Source organism: Miscanthus floridulus, chromosome 19, assembly GCF_019320115.1.
Source record: "Miscanthus floridulus cultivar M001 chromosome 19, ASM1932011v1, whole genome shotgun sequence".
NCBI lineage: Eukaryota > Viridiplantae > Streptophyta > Magnoliopsida > Poales > Poaceae > Miscanthus > Miscanthus floridulus.
The window spans coordinates 3,509,795-3,529,866 of NC_089598.1; the positions used below are offsets into that span (position 1 = coordinate 3,509,795).

Genomic DNA, 20,072 nt, shown 5'->3' on the forward strand with positions numbered 1-20,072 from the left:
TAAGAATAGGAAGTTTATCTTCCTTGTCCTGTATGTGGATGATATCTTACTTGCTAGTAGTGATGTCAGTCTACTACAGGAGACAAAGAAGTTTTGTCCTCAAAACTTAATATGAAAGATCTTGACGAAGCCTCGTTCGTTCTAGGGATCGAGATTCACCGAGATAGAAGAAAAATGGTATAATGACTGTCACAAAAGGCATACATAGAAAAGATCTTAAAGAAATTCAGTATGCATAAATGTAGTTCCTCACCTGCTCCTATAGTCAAGGGCGACAGATATGGGGATTTTCAATGCTCCAGGAACCAATATGAGCTCAATCGATAAAGTAAAAGTGGTTCCATATGCTTCAGCTGTCAGAAGCTTGCAACATGCTCAAGTATGTAAGCGCCCTGACTTTGTATTTGTTACCGGGTTTTACTTGGCAGACTCCAGAGCAATTCTAGAATAGAACACTGAAATTAGTAAAGAAAGTCTTGCATTATTTGCAAGAAACGAAATGCCTCATGATGACATATAGAAGATCTGATTCACTCCACATGGTGGGATATTTAGATTCTGATTATGTGAGAGTGAATGCATATCCAGACGTGGATTTTCTATCATCTCGCAAAGAGGAGTTATTTCATGAAAAAGCTCAAAGCAAATTGTCACTACATCGTCCACAATGTATGACAGTTTGTAGCGTGTTATGAGGCAACGTGCATGTGAACTAACTAACGAAGTTCATACCCGGTTTGAAGGTGGTTGACGACATCTATAGACCACTTAAGTGATACTGCGATAATAATCAGGCAGTACAGTATACTCACAACATAAGTCAAGTGGTGCTGCCAAACACATTGACATAGAGTATTATGTTGTGAAAGATAAAGTCCGGGATCAAGTCATAAGTCTTGAGCATATAAGAACAGAAAGGATGCTCGCGGATCCGCTTACAAAAGGCTTACTACCCAACATGTTCAGAGGACATGGTGTTCAGAGAACATGTAGCTAGCTTGGGTTTAAGGGGAAGCCTAAAATATTCCTGGACAAAAGAAGGCCCAAAGATAAGTATCTATTTCAGAACAGAGTAGTGAGTTGTAGCTGTTAAGTCTATCGGCAATGGACCGTGACGATGAGACATGCTCTATGAGCTAATCTGTAATGGAATGAACAAAAGCAAATGATAAGAAAGTGAAAGATGGAATGAGATCAAGGGGGAGAATGTTAGTTGATCTCCACCAATTGGGCCCTTATCTCTGCTCCCTGATCGAGGGAGCCCAACCCTAATCCGGTTGGTGGGCCTCTGTCGCACAGTACACATAAAAGGAAGGTGGGGGTGAGAGCTCGGACTACGAGGTTCAACGGAGCCGCTACCCACCTACAGAGAAACCCTAAACCGATCCTAAAGCGTGCTGCCAGCGACGGGATGAGCCCGCCACCACCACTGCCGTCGCCTATGCAGGTTCTCCGAAGCCCCCACCGCCTCACCACCACGCCGAGCACTGGCGTCCGCGAGGCTGCATCCAGGGCGGCATCGGCGTCCACGCTGCCGCTGCGGTGAAGCTCCGCAAGGTCGAGGAGCCTAACTACGGATCTACGGGTTACACACAGAGGTACCAATCCTACGATCCTAACACTAACTACTTTGGAGAAGCCATAGACAGGGCACGAGTCATGGGCATCAAGAACACAACAACTCTTGTCCAGAGCTGGGGCAGCACTCAAGGCCGTCTGGTGCGTGTGGAAGTTCTCGTCCTCTTCAGCACCTTCATCTGTATCCTCGTCCAGTTGTTTGGCTCATGGAGGCGGTGGTATAGCCATGCCTTCTTCGTGTGGGCGGTGTACACTCTCTTCACCGTGCTGGGCCCTTACACCATCGGATTGTTGCAGGATGGTCCCTTCCGGGACCAGACATTCGTCCTTTGGGCGACCATCCTCCTCTTCATCCAAGTGAGTGCTGACTCCCTCTCAGTCTACAGCATCAATGACATTGAGCAGAGGAAGAGGGTGCTTGTGCAGCACGTGTTACAGATCATTCTCGTGCTATGGCTAATTCTGAACTGCAAAGGTCGAAACAGAAGCTACGCTGCAACCATCTGGATCATCTGGATTCAGAGCATCATTCTGGCATACAGGAATGCTGGGACTCTGAGCAACGCGAGCAAGAAAGGAGGTTTGCTGAAGCAGTCTAAAGTGGTTGCTGACTACATGATGATTGAGCATGAGCAAATAGCTCAGGACGACGTCACTCCGAATCCTTTTTTTCTCGATCGGACCTTGAGGCCCGTCACTCCAAATCCTAAAACCATGCAGGGGTATAGGTACATATTCCACGGCGAAGAAGAAGTAGCTTCCCTGCTTCCCACCGCACCTGAATATAGAGTTGTATTAGAAGAGGTGGCCGGAAAATGCACCACCATTGATTCCGTGTGGCAATGGATCGAGAGCCAGATTGGTTATACCATGGAAGCTATGGACATAATGAAAGACGTCACACTTTCTTTCACATTATTTAAATTGTTGAAGCGAAGATTGTGTGGGTACTGGATTGGTGAAGCTGGCCTCACCAAGACATTTGATTTAGTGCTTCACGGGCTTATCTCTGAGGAAGGCAACTATGATCGTGTGCTTTTGGAGTTACAGAGACAGAGTTGGCATTCCTATATGATTTCCTCTAAACAAGGTTCGATACAAAGATTGTTTATTATAAGGCCTGGAATTGTATCTCTGGGGCATTTAGCAGGCACTATCATCGTAGTAATTTGGAACAGAGAATTCATAAAACCGATGTTACTCACTGGTTAACCATTGTGCTGCTTGCCATTGTGCCACTGTTGTTCTACGTATACGGCTATGACAGTATGTGGAGCATGCTGCGCGCTCTCCAGGACAAAACTAGGGTATGGAAGGTTGCTATTTCTGATGTAAAACTTCAAGCAGAAAGGTCCTGGCAGAGAATGCTTGGACAGCACTCACTGTTAGTCAACATTGACTACCACCCGTGGAATTTGCTACCGCTGCTGTCACTGGGTTTTGTCGACGCAACAAGAGAAGGGCAGAAGGCTGGGAAAAAGATCGAGCTGACAGAGGAAATCATCGTGCGTGTCCTTTCTCGGTTCAAAGAGAGCAACGGGCAGTTACAAGATGGGCAGTCGGCTCTAGCCAGAAATCAGCTGGGAAGCCACTTCTCAAGTTCTCATGGACTTGCGTTCTGTCCACACATATCCACAAGATTCTCGTATGACACATTGGGACAACCATTGCTATGGATAGTCCCCAGGATCCCCTCACTGGCAGCGACGACTACCATGTCGCCAAGACCCTGTCAAACTACTGTGCCTACCTGGTAGCTTTTGTTCCGGACATGCTGCCTGGCCATGGCTATGACACCCAACGCATCTTCGACGCCGTGGTCATGGAAGCTCGGGGAAGCCTCACTGGGTGTGATACTGTGAGCAGCAGATGCGAGAAGCTGATGATGATGGTCCTGCTGAGCAACAACAGCTGCAAACATCCTGGAGCTTGGGGGCAAGCTGGGGAGAGAGCTCAGAGGTGTGGTTCCAGAGGCGCGGAGATGGAAGGTGCTTGCTGACTTCTGGACTGACTTCATACTCTTCCTCGCGCCGTCAAGCAATGCTGACATCCATGCCGAGAAGCTTGCCGCCGGCGGGGAGTTCATGACCCACCTCTGGGCACTGCTCACACATGCCGGCATCCTGGAGCGTCCCTCTAACGCTGACGGCGTGGGAGGTAATCGTGGTAACCCTGCTCATGATTCTCCTGTCTGAGTAATCAGAGCAGGTCTGAAGGATATTGCTTCGGCCTCTGCTGGAGTAGCTGATCTATTATGAATGTTTGCTCGTCATATTTGAAGTTCATTTAGGTACAGGCTGAATCTTGTTTTCGCATGTCCTAGTGTAACATAGCAGTGTGCCTTATTCTTCTGCTTCCTTTTCTTTTCTTTCTTTCTTTTGTTGTGGAAAGCAGTGTGCTATTTGTGCAAGAATAAAGCAATTGTTGCTGTCTGATGTACTTTTATGTGGTTCCTCAGCCGAAGATGCATCCAATTCGTTGTCATGAATTGTTGTTGCTGTTAACTGGCTGGACAAGAGTTTGTTGTGGAATACAGCAGTTGAACAAATACCTTGTTTTGCCACAGCTGTTGCACTAATACCTGATTGCCAGAGTTTTGGTGGACGTCTGGAGGCCTGAGGATGCAGTCCTCATCACCAAGAGTTGAATGTCTGTCAGCACATCCACAAGGTTCGTGTGCAGCGTCACCGACTGCCACAGCCACAACCATCCATCCATCCGTCCATCGATTCAGTCAGTACTGGATACGATAGAATAGTATGGCATACAGATCGAGCGGAAGAGCGAGGGGACGGGAGAGAAGGCTCACCATGGTGCCGGACGGAGCGTGGGAGGAGGCGCGGAGAAGGCCGGCGAGGGGGGAGGCGGCGAGCCGGTGAGGCAGGCGGCGGGTGCTTCTGTGTTTCGTGCTGTGCTCGGGCCGGAGAGCGGGAAGGCGTAGACGAATCTGCTGGAGCCTGCTGCAAGGCGGCGTGGGCCGTGTTGGGCTCGTAGGTTGTTGGGCTACAGTATGGGCCTGGAAAGCCCTTTGCTGCCTCGCGGTTGGGTCAAACGCTTTCAGTTCGTCGTCAGTTCAACCTTGCGGCAGCCAGGCCACCGCTCCGCTCCACGCACCGGCCGCCCGCCGCTCCAAGCGCGCTCTGTCGGCGCAGACTTCTCATGCCCCGCGGCCCTGCCAGCAGTAGCCGCGTCCCCGATGGAGCCTCCCACGTACCGCCGCACGCCCGCACAACGCCATGGCGCCGAGCCAACGCCGCGCGGACCGCGTGCGTCGCCGCAGCAGCGGAGGAAACGAGGCGGGATGGCGGGCAAGCAGGACATGCTGCGCTTCGTCGTTGGCTCCTCCGCGCTTGCTTATTATACTGACAGTGGAGATCAACGCCGTCATCACGAAATCTAAACAGGCACCACAGCTCATGCTCGCAACGTGTTCGACAAAATGCTGGTCGCCGCCTGTTCGACAAGGTTCCTTTCCCACTACAGTCTACGGCGTGCGATAAAGCCAGAGAGAGGCTGGCACATGCGAAGCTCAACAAATGTGACCAATTCGCCGTGATCAGCAAGTGACAAGTGCTTGGGGCCGTCAGTGGCTCAACTAGCAGCCGCTTCACCAGGTGATGCTGTCCTACTGCTGCTGTTCAGTCCGTTTGCCATCATGCACTGGTGAGTATAGATCAAACCAACACGTGTATGTATATGAGAAATGTTGCAAGATCAGATTTGAAGTCAAAATGCCATATGCATCATTTTGATTGTTGTGCCTCTGCTTCAATTCAGGAAGCTGCGAGCGAGCTGCGCATACTGCCTAGCAGGAATCGGGTCTACAGCGAGCATGAGATGACGGAATTTATCCTAGGGAGGACAGACCATTGATTCATATGGGCAACTCTTAGTCTTAGGCGGGTTCCAGCTCACATGGTTCCATTCAATCTTTGTCCACCAGGTTCGTGGCGTTACTGAACAGAGCACACACCCACCATTTTTTATGATCCTTGTGTTGGTTTTAGTGTGAGGGAGCAAGAAATGCATTTGGTCAGGGAGCATGTAGCGCATGGCCCTTCATATAACAATGGAACATCACTTAAAATATCTATCCACTTCAATAGCTGATTTACCTTGCATAGCAATCTACGTATGGTTTTGTATGTGTTCACGGTAATAACTATGCATCATCCATACATTTTTTTGTGGAAAACGTTGTATATCTTCTATTTGAACCTCGTCTTGCTCTGCTGGACTGGTCTTCACCTGCTCTTTGTTTGTTTGTTTATTTATTATTGTTTATTTTATAGTTTAACCAATGTTTATTAGCTTGATTTCTTTGCTACCCAAATGAAACGAAGTCTCCATCATCACTATCACTGACGCACTGGCCCTAGGGCCGTAGACGTAGAGTATCATGTTATATTGCAAGCACAGATGGGTGTTGATTGTTGAACTTCACATCACGGATTAAGAAAAACTTCTGAGGGTTGTAGTCTCCTATGATGCAAATGCGTATAGACCTTTTCACCACCATTCACGTTAATTTGGCTTGGCCCTTCTCCCTCCACCTCTGGCTCTGGACTATTTTGGTGAAGCCATGGGGATCATGAACTCCACCACAACTTTTGCCCAGAGCTGGGGCAGCACTCAAGGCAAGCTGGTGCGTGTGGAGGTCCTCGTCCTCTTCAGCGCCTTCATCTGGATCCTCGTCGAGTTGTTTGGCTCAAGCCGGCGGCGGCATAGCAATGATTTCTTCCGGTTCTTCGTGTGGGCGGTGTACACGCTCTTCTCCGTGCTGGCCCCCTACACCATCGGATTGCTGCAGGATGGTCCCTTCCGTGACCAGACATTCGTCCTTTGGGCTACCATCCTCCTCCTCATCCAAGTGAGTGCCGATTCCATCTCAGTTTACAGCATCCAAGACATTGAGCAGAGGAAGAGGATGCTTGTGCTGCACATGTTACAGATCATTCTTGTGCTATGGCTGATTGTGAATTGCAACGGTCACAACATAAGCTACACTGCAACCATCTGGATATTCTGGATTCAGAGTGTCATTTTGACATACAGAAAGTCTGGGACTTTAGGCAACGCAAGCAAAAAGGGAGGCTTGCTGAAGCAGTCTAAAGTGGTTGCTGACTACATGATGATTGAGCATGAGCAAATAGCTCAGGACTTGACTCTGAATCCTAAAAACCATGGTAGGGTACAAGTACATATTCCATGGTGAAGAGGAAGTAACTTCCCAGCTTCCCACCGCACCCGAATACAGAGTTAATGTTGAATTGGAAGAGGTAATAACAAGGAAGGTAACTAGAAAATGCAACACCATTGATTCCGTGTGGCGATTCATCGAGTCTCAAAGCATTTACAAGGGCGCTATGGAAACAGTGAAGGATGTTGCGCTCTCCTTCACATTGTTTAAATTGTTGAAGCGGAGATTGTGTGGATACCGGATTGGTGAAGCTGGCCTCGCCAAGACATTAGATTTTGTGCTTAATGGACTCATCTCTGAAGAAGTTAACTATGTTCGTGCTTTTGGAGTTATAGAGATGGAGTTGGCATTCCTATATGATTTCCTCTACACAAGGTACGATATGGAGTCTCTTCGGTGTAAGGGCTGGGCATTTTTATTTGTTGGACTAACTGTTACCATTTGGAGTATCTCTGGAGCATTTAGCAGGCACTACCATCATAGTAACCTGGAACAAAGAGTTCATGAAACCGATGTTACTCACTGGGTAACCATTGTGCTTCTTATCGTTGTGTTAGCGTTGTCCCTTGCCCCTTTAAACATTGTACTTTTACCCTCCAATTACAGCATGGTCAGTATGTGGGACATAGTGGACGATCTCTGTCATCCGACTGAACACTTTACTTGGGTGCAGAATGATGGTTCTCGTATTGCTGGTGACGCAAAAAAATCCTGGCAGAGAGCGCTTGGGCAGTACTCCTTGTTACACAACTTCCACTACCACCCGTGGAATGTGCTACCGTTTTTGTCACTGGGTTTGGTCGAGGCAACAAGAGAAGGACAGAAGGCTGGTCAAAAGATCAGGTTGAGAAAATCAGTCATCTCACGCGTGCTTTCTGGGTTCAAAGAGAGCAATGGGCAGTTACAAGATGGTCAGTCGGCTATAGCAAGAAATCAGCTGGGAAGCCAGTTCTCATGGGCCTGCGCACTGCCCACACATATCCACAAGATTCTCGTATGGCACATCGGGACAACCATTGCTATGGATAGTCCCCAGGATCCCCTCACTGGCAGCGACGACTACCATGTCTCCAAGACCCTGTCGAACTACTGTGCCTACCTGGTAGCTTTTGTTCCGGACATGCTGCCTGGCCATGGCTATGACACCCAACGCATCTTCGACGCCGTGGTCATGGAAGCTCGGGGAAGCCTCACTGGGTGTGATACTGTGAGCAGCAGATGCGAGAAGCTGATGATGATGGTCCTGCCGAGCAACCGCAGATGCAACATCCTGGAGCTTGGGGGCAGGCTGGGGAGAGAGCTCAGAGGTGTGGTTCCAGAGGCGCGGAGATGGAAGGTGCTGGCTGATTTCTGGGCCGACTTCATACTCTTCCTCGCGCCGTCAAGCAATGTCGACATCCACGTCGAGAAGCTTGCCGCAGGCGGGGAGTTCATGACCCACATGCCGGCATCCTGGAGCGTCCCTCTAACGCTGACGGCGTGGGAGGTAATCATGGTAACCAGGCCCGGCCCTGGATGCGAGCAAGCGGGGCGGCCGCCCTGGGCCCCCAACTAGGTAGGGCCCCACCCCAAGTATGCAAACACCAGGTATACAGGCCTGCAGGTATATTAGTATTTGGATTTGGCTGCAGTCCTGGGCCTCCTGGCGTCCACGAGAAGTATCAAGAAAGAAAGAGCTAGCTTCCGTGAGAAGCCACACGCCCACACGCAGTGACGCAGACTCCTCCAGGGTGGGCGGACGCGACACGCGCGGCAGCTGCGGTGACCGGCAACGTGAGACGCGAGGGCACGGCTGTTGCGTGCGCCTGCGCGACGGCGCGAGGCGAGACCGCGAGCGCGAGACCGCGACTCCGCGAGACGCTGGACTCGACGCCCAGGCCTGTCGACGCCACGCGACGCTGCCGACGCGCTGCGATCTCCGCGACACCGTCCGACCCAGACGAGCTTTACTTGCATTGAGTGAAGATAGAGATGTAGAACCAAAAGATAGAAGTGATGCAAAGAATTTATTGGAAGTACTTGGCAGCTTTGAATTTATATTTGGCATGGTTATTTGGCATGATGTTTTATTTGCTGTCAATAAAGTAAGCAAGAAGTTGCAGTCACCATCTATGTGCATTGAGTCTACCATGCAGCAGATACAAGGCATAATGGATTACTTTAAAACCTATAGAAATGATGGGTATGCTTCTAGTAAGGTCAATGCAACGGAAATTGCATCTGAAATGGGTGTCGAGCCATCGTTCCCAGTAAAGCGACGTGCTCTTAGAAAGAAGCATTTTGATGAAAATAATAGTGAGTAAGCACTCTTGGAAGGTGAGAAGGAATTTAAAGTTAGTTACTTCGCGGTTATAATTGATATGACAGTCCGTTCATTGGAGACTAGATTTCAAGAATTGGAATCATTCAGAGAATTATTTGGATTTTTAATGAGTTCAGCAAACTTGAAGGCATTGGATGGTCCTGAGCTAAAGTTGTGTTGCACAACACTAGCAGCAGTTTTCTCTCTAAATGGTTCATCTGACATTGATTTAAATGATCTAATTTCCGAGTTGAGTGTTCTACAATTCACTTTGCCAGATACACCCATGACAGCTATGGAGATTTTTGAGTTTGTTACAAAGGCTGATTGTTATCCTAATGCTTCCATTGCTTATCGGATCTTGTTTACTATGCCTGTGACTGTGGCATCAGCTGAAAGAAGCTTCTCAAAACTAAAATTGTTGAAGAACTATTTGAGATCTACAATGTCTCAAGAGAGGTTAAATGGTTTGGCAACATTATGCATTGAGAAGCGATTGTTGAATGAGATCGATATTGATACCATCATCAATGACTTCGCATCGAGGAATGTTAGAAGGAATTTTTAAGGTAATTTAATATAGGAATTTTTAAGGTAATTTAATATTTATGAATTGTTTCATATGAATATTGCTATTGCATCCGCAGTTAAGTGTTTATATATATATATATATGTATTTACATTTAGTATTTAGTACTATCAATGTCATGTATGTATAAAGGGCCCCGGATTGTGGTTTCGCCCCGGGCCTCAAAAAAAATCAGGGCCGGCCCTGATGGTAACCCTGCACATGATTCTCCTGTCTGAGTAATCAAAGCATTCTGGTCTGAAGGATACTGCTTCGGCATCTGCTGGAGTAACTGATCTATTATGAATGTTTGTTCGTCAGATTTGAAGTTCATTTGGGTACAGGGTGAATCTTGTTTTCACATGCCCTAGTGTAACATAGCAGTGTGCCTTTTTCTTCTGCTTCCTTTTCTTTTCTTTTCTTTTCTTTTCGTTCTTTCTTTCGTTTGTTGCGGAAAGCAGGGTGCTATTTGTGTAAGAAAATAAAGCCATTGTTGTTGTCTGATGTACTTGTATATGTGGTTCCTCAGCCGAAGATGGATTCCCCAATTCGTTGTCATGAATTGTTGTTACTGATAATTGGCTGGACAAAAGTCGGTGGTGGTATACAGCAGTTGCACAAATACCTTGTTTGACTACAGCAGTTGCACAAATACCTTGTTTGACTACAGCTGTTGCACTAATACCGGATTACCCGAGTTTTGGTGGACATCTGGAGGCCTGAGGATGCAGTCCTCATTACCAAGAGTTGAATTTCTGTCAGCACATCTGCTAGCAGTGGGTTAAGAATCAGGTATTTTGCCTAGACAACTATCTGTATGTTCTGAGCAGTGCTGCTCTTTTAAATCAATCTGCAGGCGAAGGATTCGGGAACTACGACAATTAGATCGTGACGGCAATCACCAGGAGCTCCCTTGAACTCCTAAAAAAAATGTATGTCGATATACAAATCAGATTTCAAGGTCAAATATCTGTCAGAAAACATATGCTAATGATGACATTATGAGACTCCAACAAAGAGGGATAGAGTCTTCTCTGCAGTATCGTGGAGGATCTGCTTGAAATCTTGGTGTTAGAGGGGAGCTAGCTACCAAACGGGAGCTAAAGCTTCTACCTAGTTATGCTTTACAGTAGGCCCTGTACATACGCTATAATTTTTCATTTTGTTATGTTAATGTCTCATTTCATCATCTCAGAAAGACATTTCTTTTGTTTCCTCCCCAGTTACTAAGCACAAAATCATTTTGACAAAATGACATCAGGATGCCAGGGGCATTTTTGTCAACCGGCAAGCAAACTACAGGGAAATGATGCAAAACATGATGACTGCATATTCACTCCACAACCACAGTAGATGTCTCCCCCACAGAATTCTTCTCATTTCTCCGACCCTCCATTGACCGACTTGTTCTGTTCAAATGAACCCCAAAAAAATAAATTACTTTCAGTGACAACGTCTGAACAGCGTCCAAAACCCTGGCACATGCAGGAACCATTGCTTTACACAGCCTGAACCTGAACACTAGCTTATGTAACCAAAGAACAAAAAAAAAGGAAGAATAAAAAAGAAAAGGAGAACATGGTCAGATCTGGATAAGAAGATCAGCTCAGTACATCAGCCTCATCACCAGATGGGCAATTCGTCTTCTGAATCACCAACAGTGCTACAAAGGAAGCAAGTGAGACCAACAGGATATAACCATCCAGAGTGCTGCGGCATCATGGCTCATATGAAACAGCAGACAGCTGACCAGCATGAACAACAACAACAACAACAACAACAACAACAACAACAACAAAGCCTAGTCCCAAACAAGCTGACCAGCATGAACAAGTTTCCCAAATCCCATTCATCCTTCCACCATCCCAGGGGCTTCCAGCAATTGTTGCGCACCTGTAGCAAGAAGCCGCTGAATATCTATGAACTAAAATAAATGGATTGTCCAACCTTTTCCTGAGTGCCCCTGCAATCCACTGTGGAGCACCTGGCGAGATATGGTTATTTCAATACCGCAGGGGGTTCGGAGAAACTACTCTAGCGTTTCAACGGTTTGATCTGTGGCTATCTGTGACCCTCCTCAGCCTTTCCACCAAGACAGGAATGTCCTCTTCACTCAATGCTGTGAAGCAACACCTGAACCATCCAGGCTCAATGCAATGGCAAGAAGAACCTGGGGTGACATTGACCTTTGCTTCCTCCAACAGCCTGTCCCAGAGCTTGCGCTCTCCTTTCTCACTGTAAGATCGGATGTACCTGCTCATGTCTGCCCAGCAATAGAACCCGCCGCTGCTCTTGAAGCATTCGATCCCAACTTGTTTCAAAGCATCAGCAAACAGAAGGTACATTTTCCGGAGCCTCTCTCTGTTAACCTTTATGTATTCTGAAATGAACTTTTCATCTGAAAGCATCGAAACAAGCAAACGTTGTGTTGGACTTGAGACAGATGAAAATCGAGCAATCTTAGCAGCAGCTGATACAATGTGTTCATTGTAGGAATATATCACTCCAACTCGAAACCCAGCAAGAGATAGGTCTTTTGAGAGCCCATATATGATATGAACCCTGCCTTTATCAAAGTCCTCTAGTTCATCCACAACATCTGCCACGCTGACAAACTTGTCACTTCCATATGTTGAACCAGCAAATATTTCATCAGAAATTAAGTGTATGTTCTTCTCTGCAGCAAACACTAGAAGGTCATGCAGTATTTCCCTTGGCACAATGCCTCCTGTTGGGTTGGAAGGGTTAGATATGAGAACCCCACGAACTCTTACTCCTCGCTTTTTTGCCTGTTTGTAAGCTATTTCAAGAGCAGTGATACTGATGTTAAAGTTATCAGTGCTGCGACAAGGAACAGGTATCAACTCAACACCAGTTCGCCATTTTATGTCCCTATCCCAACTGCAGAAACAAAATGATGAAGTCAGTTCGTCACTTTAAAATCAAAATTCATGCATAGAATGTATCAACAGAGCAAGAGAGACAAAATTACCCCGGGTAGTAAGGTGATGGCACAAGAAATGCATTTCCTGGATCAGCAATACAGAAACTCAGTATTTCCATTGCAGGAGTTGCCCCAGATGTAATCACCATTTGAGATTGATCAAAGGGTACTGATCCATGCATGATTTGCCTCATGAATCCAGCAAGAGCCTGAAAGAGAAATTGAGTTCATATTTGGAAATTACCACACCATAAGATAATACAAATTGGCATTCATGCAAGTTCAGCAATAAACCGCACATGTACTGGTTCCAGTTTTCCATGAAGTGTTCACAGAACAGGTCAATTAGTTCCCTGAAGGATCCAACTGGAATTAAGTTCACTAGATAAAAATGAGAAAAAATGGAGAATAAGCTAAAAGGGAAATATAAATGGTTCCAATACAGTAAGCGGAATCATATTGACCAGCCTCAGTTGGGAAGTACGTAGGTGTTTTTAGCAGCATAGCACGCATCATTAGACAATTTCATATGAAGCAGAATAATACAATGTAAAATCGCATGTCAAAAGCAGTGGAAGCCACAGAACATGCAACTAGGACGCTTCAAATATTCACAGCTATAGGAACTAGCTCATCAAAACGAAAAGGTCTACTAAAGGAGATTCAAGATTTGACAACTGGTGCAATTCCAGCCACCGTGGATCCATATGCCTAGAATGGTGACTCTTTGTCGTATCTGCTTCAGATAACACATATATGGCTAGGAAAAATCAGGACGAAGAAACAAACAAAATTACACGATATTATTTGAGTTAAGTACAATAATACCCCACCTCGGGTTTAGATGCTGACTTCAGTTGTTTGGTTTTTCAGCAATTCAATTATTAACCGATACTGTTATCTGATGGAGGTATCTGTGCCTGGGATAATCTGCTAAATTAAAAAGTGCCAATACTACAGACACTGCTTGCAAAAGAGGAAAGAAACAATCCATCATGCTACTCCACAGGATGAATGAAGCAGTATGGCATCGTAAGTTGCGAAGAAGATCGGCAGTTTTTTTCATGGTCGATGGAACCGAGGCGCCGGCAGCACAGCAATATTTTACCACACAACACACATGGAACGCTTGTATGTTGCAGATATAATAAAATCACAGAATAGTTTCAAAAAAAAATCACAGAATAGGGGATGGATGCTTTATGGACGGAGGAACACACACAAAAAAAAAGGAAAGGTGAATCAGAGCGGAATCCGTTAGCCTACCATCTTCAAGGCAAGTATCCCGTCGTAGGGCTGGTAGGTTGCGAGCCCCCTGATGTCCCTGACCTCCTCCCCGGCTCCCGCGAGGCCGTCCAGCATCGCCGCCCCCGCGTGCTCCTCCATCCACCGCCCCACCAAATCCAGCGACAACTGCACGCGCGAGCGCGCGGGGTCAGGTAATCCATGCATCCATCAGTACATCTGTACAGATTCTCCAAACGAAGGAACGAGAGAGGGAGAGAGAGAGAGAAAAGGAAACTGATAACAAATATTCATGAGACGATCCGTACGTGGTTCTCGGCGAGGCCGAGGTTGATGACGCCGCCGGGCTTGGACGTGGGGTGGTACGGGTCATCGGCGCAGCGCCGGAGGCCGGCGTAGTAGAGCGAGTCCTCGTCCCCGGCCCGCACGACGGCGCCGCGCGCGGAGAGCGACGGCAGCGCGGCGCCGCGCGGCGTGAGGAGGCCCCGCGAGTGGGAGCGGTGGATCGGGGAGGCGTTGGCGTTGGAGGCCGGCGCGGGCGGGGAGCCCGGCGCCGGCGCGGGGCGGTTGCGCTTGATGTAGAGCTGGAAGAAGTAGAAGAGCGCGCAGGGGATGAGGGAGCCGAGCACCAGGCCGCCCCGGCCCTGCACCACCCCCTGCAGCGGCACCACGATGCGCATCCCGCCGTCGGCGCGCGGCCGCCGGTCGCGTGACGGCGACGTCGGCGGCGGCTTCCTCCTCCTCGTCGTCGCGCGTGATGTCGCGGGGCCGTCGTCGTCGCCGTCGTCTCTCATGGGCGCGGCGTCGTCGTGGTGAGGGGAGCGCGGCGGCGCCGGGGCGGCAGCATAGGCGGGCGGTGCGGTAAGATGGAGGCGGGATTGGGTTGGCGCGGGCGGGCGGGCGGGCTGGCGGGGGATTTGGGGGTTTGGGGGCTAACTGGCGCGGGGGCTGGGTGGTGGTGGTGGCCGAGGACGGACGGACGGAGGCAACGGGGAGGAGTGGGGGGGCACGCCGGGTTTGGCGTCTTGCTTGCCGCTTCTGGCGGCCCGTGGCCGTGTGGTGTGGTAGTGGTGGGGTGAAATGGGAAGGGAGCCCGCCCGTCCCGTCTCCCGTGATCCCGTCCCGTTGATTTGGGCGAAGCGCGAAACGGAAGGAAGCAGCGGCTCGTAGAGTGGATTTTTCGCATCCTCTTGTGGCCGCAAGGGCTATCCTCGCCATACAAGGAGACCTGGCATCAAGATTAGCGCTGGGTAAGAAACGAGAAATAAGTCATGCTACCACTGCCGCGCACCGGTCCACCGTGTTGCGTTAGGGTCTGGCTGAAACTCCACGACCGCGCTCAACAGCGCACCGCCCCGGCTGCTGCGGAGCTCCAGCGAGATCCTACCATGCCCACGGTGACCACTTTCTTCCCCTACCCGTCCCGTCGCCATGACCATGGGCGCCCTTACCTCAACCCCGCCCGACCGCCTCCTTCGCCACCCCACCTCACCCGAGAAGAAATGGCGACGGTGACGTGTTACGGAAAATATCAGTGATGAGCCAGAGGTTGAAGATGAGGGTAGTTTGGACATTTCCTGCACCTTCTCTCTCCTTAAATACGAGAAATGATTAAAATAATCGGTGCGGTGTGTCTGGAAAAACCCACGAATTTACGGCGTCTTTGAGCAAATTCTCCATGTGGCGGTGTATTCTAGCCAATTACATGTTTTCCAGTGTCCCACAGTAAAATTTCCCTATAAATAAAACCATCCAGGCATCCGTATATTTCGCCGCTAGATCAAAACAACTCTTGGCCAATATTTTTTTAAAGTTACTCATTCACCTAATAGTTAGCTCGCAAAATTAGCAATGAACAAATATATTACCTACCTATGAGTACCCATTAGGTATTTAGGTGCAAGTGGGTCTAAAGAGACTCCTACACTCGTCCACTATCTCGCGGTCATTTCTCTGGAAAATCCCACGACGAACTCGGAGCCTTGTGCCCTGAAATCCTAAAACACGAAGAACTAGAACTTACACTCTATTTTAAGACCGTTCAATTCAATTATAGGATTTGTGGTCATCAAAGAGAAAAAAGAAAGAAAGAAAAGTCTTCTTCAAACATCTCTATAATGGTGATTTTTTGCCGGTTTCGGCGCGCTCGATATTATCTAGGAAGCGAAGTACTCCAAGTTACTAGTACCTCGATTCAGCTATTCAGGAAGCGAAGTGCTCCAAGTTACGGCAGTGCTTCTGAAGTTGCTTTAACCAGGAAAGCCGAGTGTGCGCCGTGCTGCCTTGCCTTGGCCGCCAACGCCAAGTGAGGTCGCCGTTTAACGTGCACTGTGACTGTGACACGCCACGCGACAGCGAGCAGCGGGGCCAAAAAGCCATCGAACTCTCAGCACCATCGGAACGGACGAACAAGGGACAACAAGGAATCTCCCCCTTCCCTGCTCCTGCGGCCGAGGATTCCAGACGGCCCAGCTGCCGCTCTTGTTTGTTCGGCGTGCCGTAAACAATCATAAATTATTTACTGCTGGCTAATTTAACATGAGAAAAAAATACTACTCTAACTTATAATCTACTATCGCAAGCGAACAGGCCGAATTTTTTACTTCTTAGCCCTTTTTTTCAAAAGTTTCTCACAAATAGACCCCTGGCGGAAAGAATTCAAAAAATGGACCCTAGCTCAGCGCCACCGAGGCTGGCGCCGAGCTCGGCGCCAGCGTCACTGGCGCCGAGCCTCTGGGCTAGGGCAAACTTACATGGAAGGAAACTCGACGCCAGTCACTCTAGCGCCGAGCTCGGCACCGTAGATGCTGGCGCCGAGCATGCCAAAATGGATATATAAAATGGCTAAGTCTGAATTTTTGCCGTGAGATGGATATATAGAATAGGTTAAATTTAGTGGTCGGCGCCATGACCTACCTCCGGTAGCATCGTCTCTACCGCTCTGAATGGTCTCCCGGCACCCGCAACAGGCTAGGTTAAAATGTTTTCAAAAGGGACCAAAATATAAAAATTTCACTTCTGCTCGCGCATCAATCGATCCATCGACAGACTGGTCTAGTATTCAGCCCTACCCGTCTAGGACGGCACACGGACGGCAAGGCTTGGCCCTACCCGCCCGGCTGCATGTCCCTGATCTAGCGGATTCTTCTTTCCTTCCTCCCCCTCTGGCGTAATCTGGCCCTCTGACCTCTGCTGTAAAATCACGCACGTCGTACTACGCTATTCACGCACGTCGTACTACATGCTCGGCTGGCGCCGAGCTTCCTTCCATGTAAGTTTGCCCCAGCCCAGGGGCTCGGCGCCAGGGACGCTGGCGCCGAGCTCGGCGCCAACATCGGTGGCGCCGAGCTAGGGTCTATTTTCTGAATTCTTTTCGCCAGGGGTCTATTTATGAGAAACTTTCGAAAAAAAGGCTAAAAAGTAAAAAATTCGGACGAACAGGCCCAGCCCCGGCACGAAGCCGAACTCTGTTGCGGAAAACGACGGGGGCGCGTTGGCCGTTCCTGCCCGACGCGCCGAGAGCCGTGGCGGGCTCGGCAAGGAAAAGCAGCTGGACCTGGACGAGGGGAGCTGAGGTCCCAAAGCTGGCTGTACTGTATTGTGCTTTCTCCCTCAAAAAATCAATTCTCGTTTCGTGAGAAGTTAAATAATTTAAATTTTAACTAAAATTATAAAAATATACTAACATTACAATATGAAATGGGTACTATTAGATTAATTACAGAGTTTATTTTTATAATAAATTTATTCGAGACTATTCATTATAAATTTGGTTAAATTTTAGCTTCTTTAACTGATACGAATTCCATAATTGTAATGTTTTGGATGAACAGAGTACTTGGGAGGAAAAAAAAGAGAGAATAGAAGCTTACCCCTATTGTTGGCTGGTTCAACAACATGCAAAAAAAAAAGAAACGCAAACTTCGTGGGTGCTCAAGTTTGTAAACTGAATAAATACTTCAAAAGTTACTTGTAGTGACTAGTGAGAGTTTAAAACCTTGTCTCCACAAAAGTATATAAAATATTGAGGGGTTGTTTGGAACGCGGAAAATTTACAGAACTTATGCAGGAATTTCATAGAAATCAGCTCATTTTCACATGAAAAATGTAAGAATATGAAAAATTCTCGTGTTCCAAATAGGGTTCGAGCGTTTACGCGTATTACATTGGGTAAGCAATAAGCAACTATTGGCGTAGCTGCATGATGTTTTTACTGAGCTCTAGTCTGATGGAGCTCCATTGGGGTACCTCCATTGGGGTACAACTCCTTTGTGCAATATAGCAACGAGCTGATGGAACAGCCTGACAGCAAGGCTAAACGAGGACTGGAATTCAATTGAACTTCCAAAGCTTTGACTGTTAACATGAAAACATGAAAAGAAAACCATATGTATAGTATTGTTTGGAAGAGCATTTTCGCGATCTCATGTACCCACTCCTCAAATATGATTTTGATTGGTTGGGTGATAAAATCGCAAAAGGAGACTACGCTCTCGCAAGGTCCGGCCCAGCGAGCGAGCGCACGTGTGGAGATAGCTTCCTTTCATATTTAAGCATGACAACTGGTAAGATGGGACTAAAGTTTCCTCACTTTCCCCATATGCACATATGAATGGGTTTTTGAAAAAAATATTTGGGCAATTTGAAAATTCTCTATCCGGGCCAAACTGATGTACATATTTCAACATACATTGACTCATGCAAACCTAAGTTCTCTAATATGATCAAATTTGATGTGCTAACTAATGCAACATTGTGCTTGCTTGATCATTACGCAAGTCTATATATGAGAATTTATCCAAACAATTAAACATACGTAAATTGCACCTCACAAAGCCTGAATACAAGCTCACACATGTAACCGACCATTAATCCAGAAGAAAGTATAGGTCAAAGTTGTACTCCTACCGCGGAGGCCAAAAGAAGTTAACCTGCCATGGAATAATTTGCTTGTCAGTTGGTTCCCAGCCACGCCATGCACCAGAGTTTGTGGTAGCGCCAGACTTTTTTGTGGCGAGCAAAAGACACGCCACACCCATGGCTACAAATACTATTATATCCTATATAAAAGTCTACGATGTGAGAAAGTTGAACAATCGACCAAACACGCCATAATAGTATGAGTAGGGCAGCAAGCATTGTTGGCGCTGCTCGAGCGGAATGCTGGAATATAAGGTTCTGTTTGGAATGCGAGATTTTTTTTTTCTGTTTCTATATTTTTACTACGAAAATAAACTGATTTATGTGAAATTCATGCCCTCCAAACAGGTGTCCTCAGATAAAATAGTCAGTTGATAAGTATTTGATGCCACATCACAGAGTGGACCTCATACGCAATTTTTTTTTAATTCATAATATCTTCTCTCTCCTCCGTGGTACGTGAAGAAGCAGTTTCGTTCTCTGATCTCTGGGCTGGCGGTTCGTTTGAACTTATTGGTCGGCTTATCAGTTAGAATTTATAGTATTTTTCTCTCACAATAAAACAGTTTCAGACGACTTATCAGCCGACTTTAAGACCAGCCGAACAAGTCTTTGCTTTCGTATTTTCTCTCACATCCACATCAGCCACGATGCGACGTCAAGCTATACATGTTGGGGACGCCACACAGCACGCCGGCGCACCTTGCTAGCGCCTAGGACGGAGGAGCACGGAAGGAATCCGAACCACCAGAAAACGGGAAAACCGACGCCTTGTTTAGATGCCATCTAAATTCTAAGTTTTTTCACTCTCTCTCCATCACATCAATTTTTAGCCGCTTGCATGGAGTATTAAATGTAGGTAAAAAAATAACTAATTACACAGTTTAGTTGAAAATCACGAGATGAATCTTTTGAGCCTAGGTGGTCCACGATTGGATAATATTTACCAAATAAGACGAAAATGCTACTATTCATCGGGTTCATTTTTTTTCACGATCTAAACGAGGCCCGAGACAAATATCTCTGCCCGTTTCTGTTGATTCTGATTCCACGAGGAATCTGGGTCACACGATCGGATTGCGCCCTTGTCCGCGCCCTGTTTCCGCCCACACAACGCCCACGGCCGACGGCCGTGGCCCCTGCCCGGCTGCCCCACCGGCCACCGGCAGTCCTGGTCCGCACATGCCACGCGATTGCTTTCTGGTTGCTGCCCCGACCCCGATCTCCCATCCCCCGCTGCCGGGCTTGGGCGGGCGGGCGGCCTCCGTCAGTGTCCGCTGCTGCCATCAGCGTGGATGCATCCGGTCTCCGGAGG

General features: G+C 47.8%; 1 protein-coding gene and 2 pseudogenes across 1 annotated transcript; 2 read left to right on the forward strand and 1 right to left on the reverse strand.

Annotated features, from left to right (window-relative positions):
- Window positions 1–1,659: 1,659 nt before the first annotated feature.
- On the forward strand, window positions 1,660–3,773 carry LOC136525362 (uncharacterized; annotated as a pseudogene).
- On the forward strand, window positions 3,172–9,648 carry LOC136525396 (uncharacterized; annotated as a pseudogene).
- A 1,457-nt stretch (window positions 9,649–11,105) lies between these two features.
- LOC136525363 (1-aminocyclopropane-1-carboxylate synthase 6-like) lies at window positions 11,106–14,987 on the reverse strand. The gene is made up of 4 exons (XM_066518366.1): window positions 14,146–14,987; window positions 13,859–14,005; window positions 12,641–12,801; window positions 11,106–12,549 (listed from the first exon to the last, which is right to left on the reverse strand). Exons 1-4 carry the CDS (start codon window positions 14,629–14,631, stop codon window positions 11,691–11,693), a joined length of 1,653 nt encoding a protein of 550 aa, XP_066374463.1. The 5' UTR covers window positions 14,632–14,987; the 3' UTR covers window positions 11,106–11,690.
- Window positions 14,988–20,072: the final 5,085 nt, after the last annotated feature.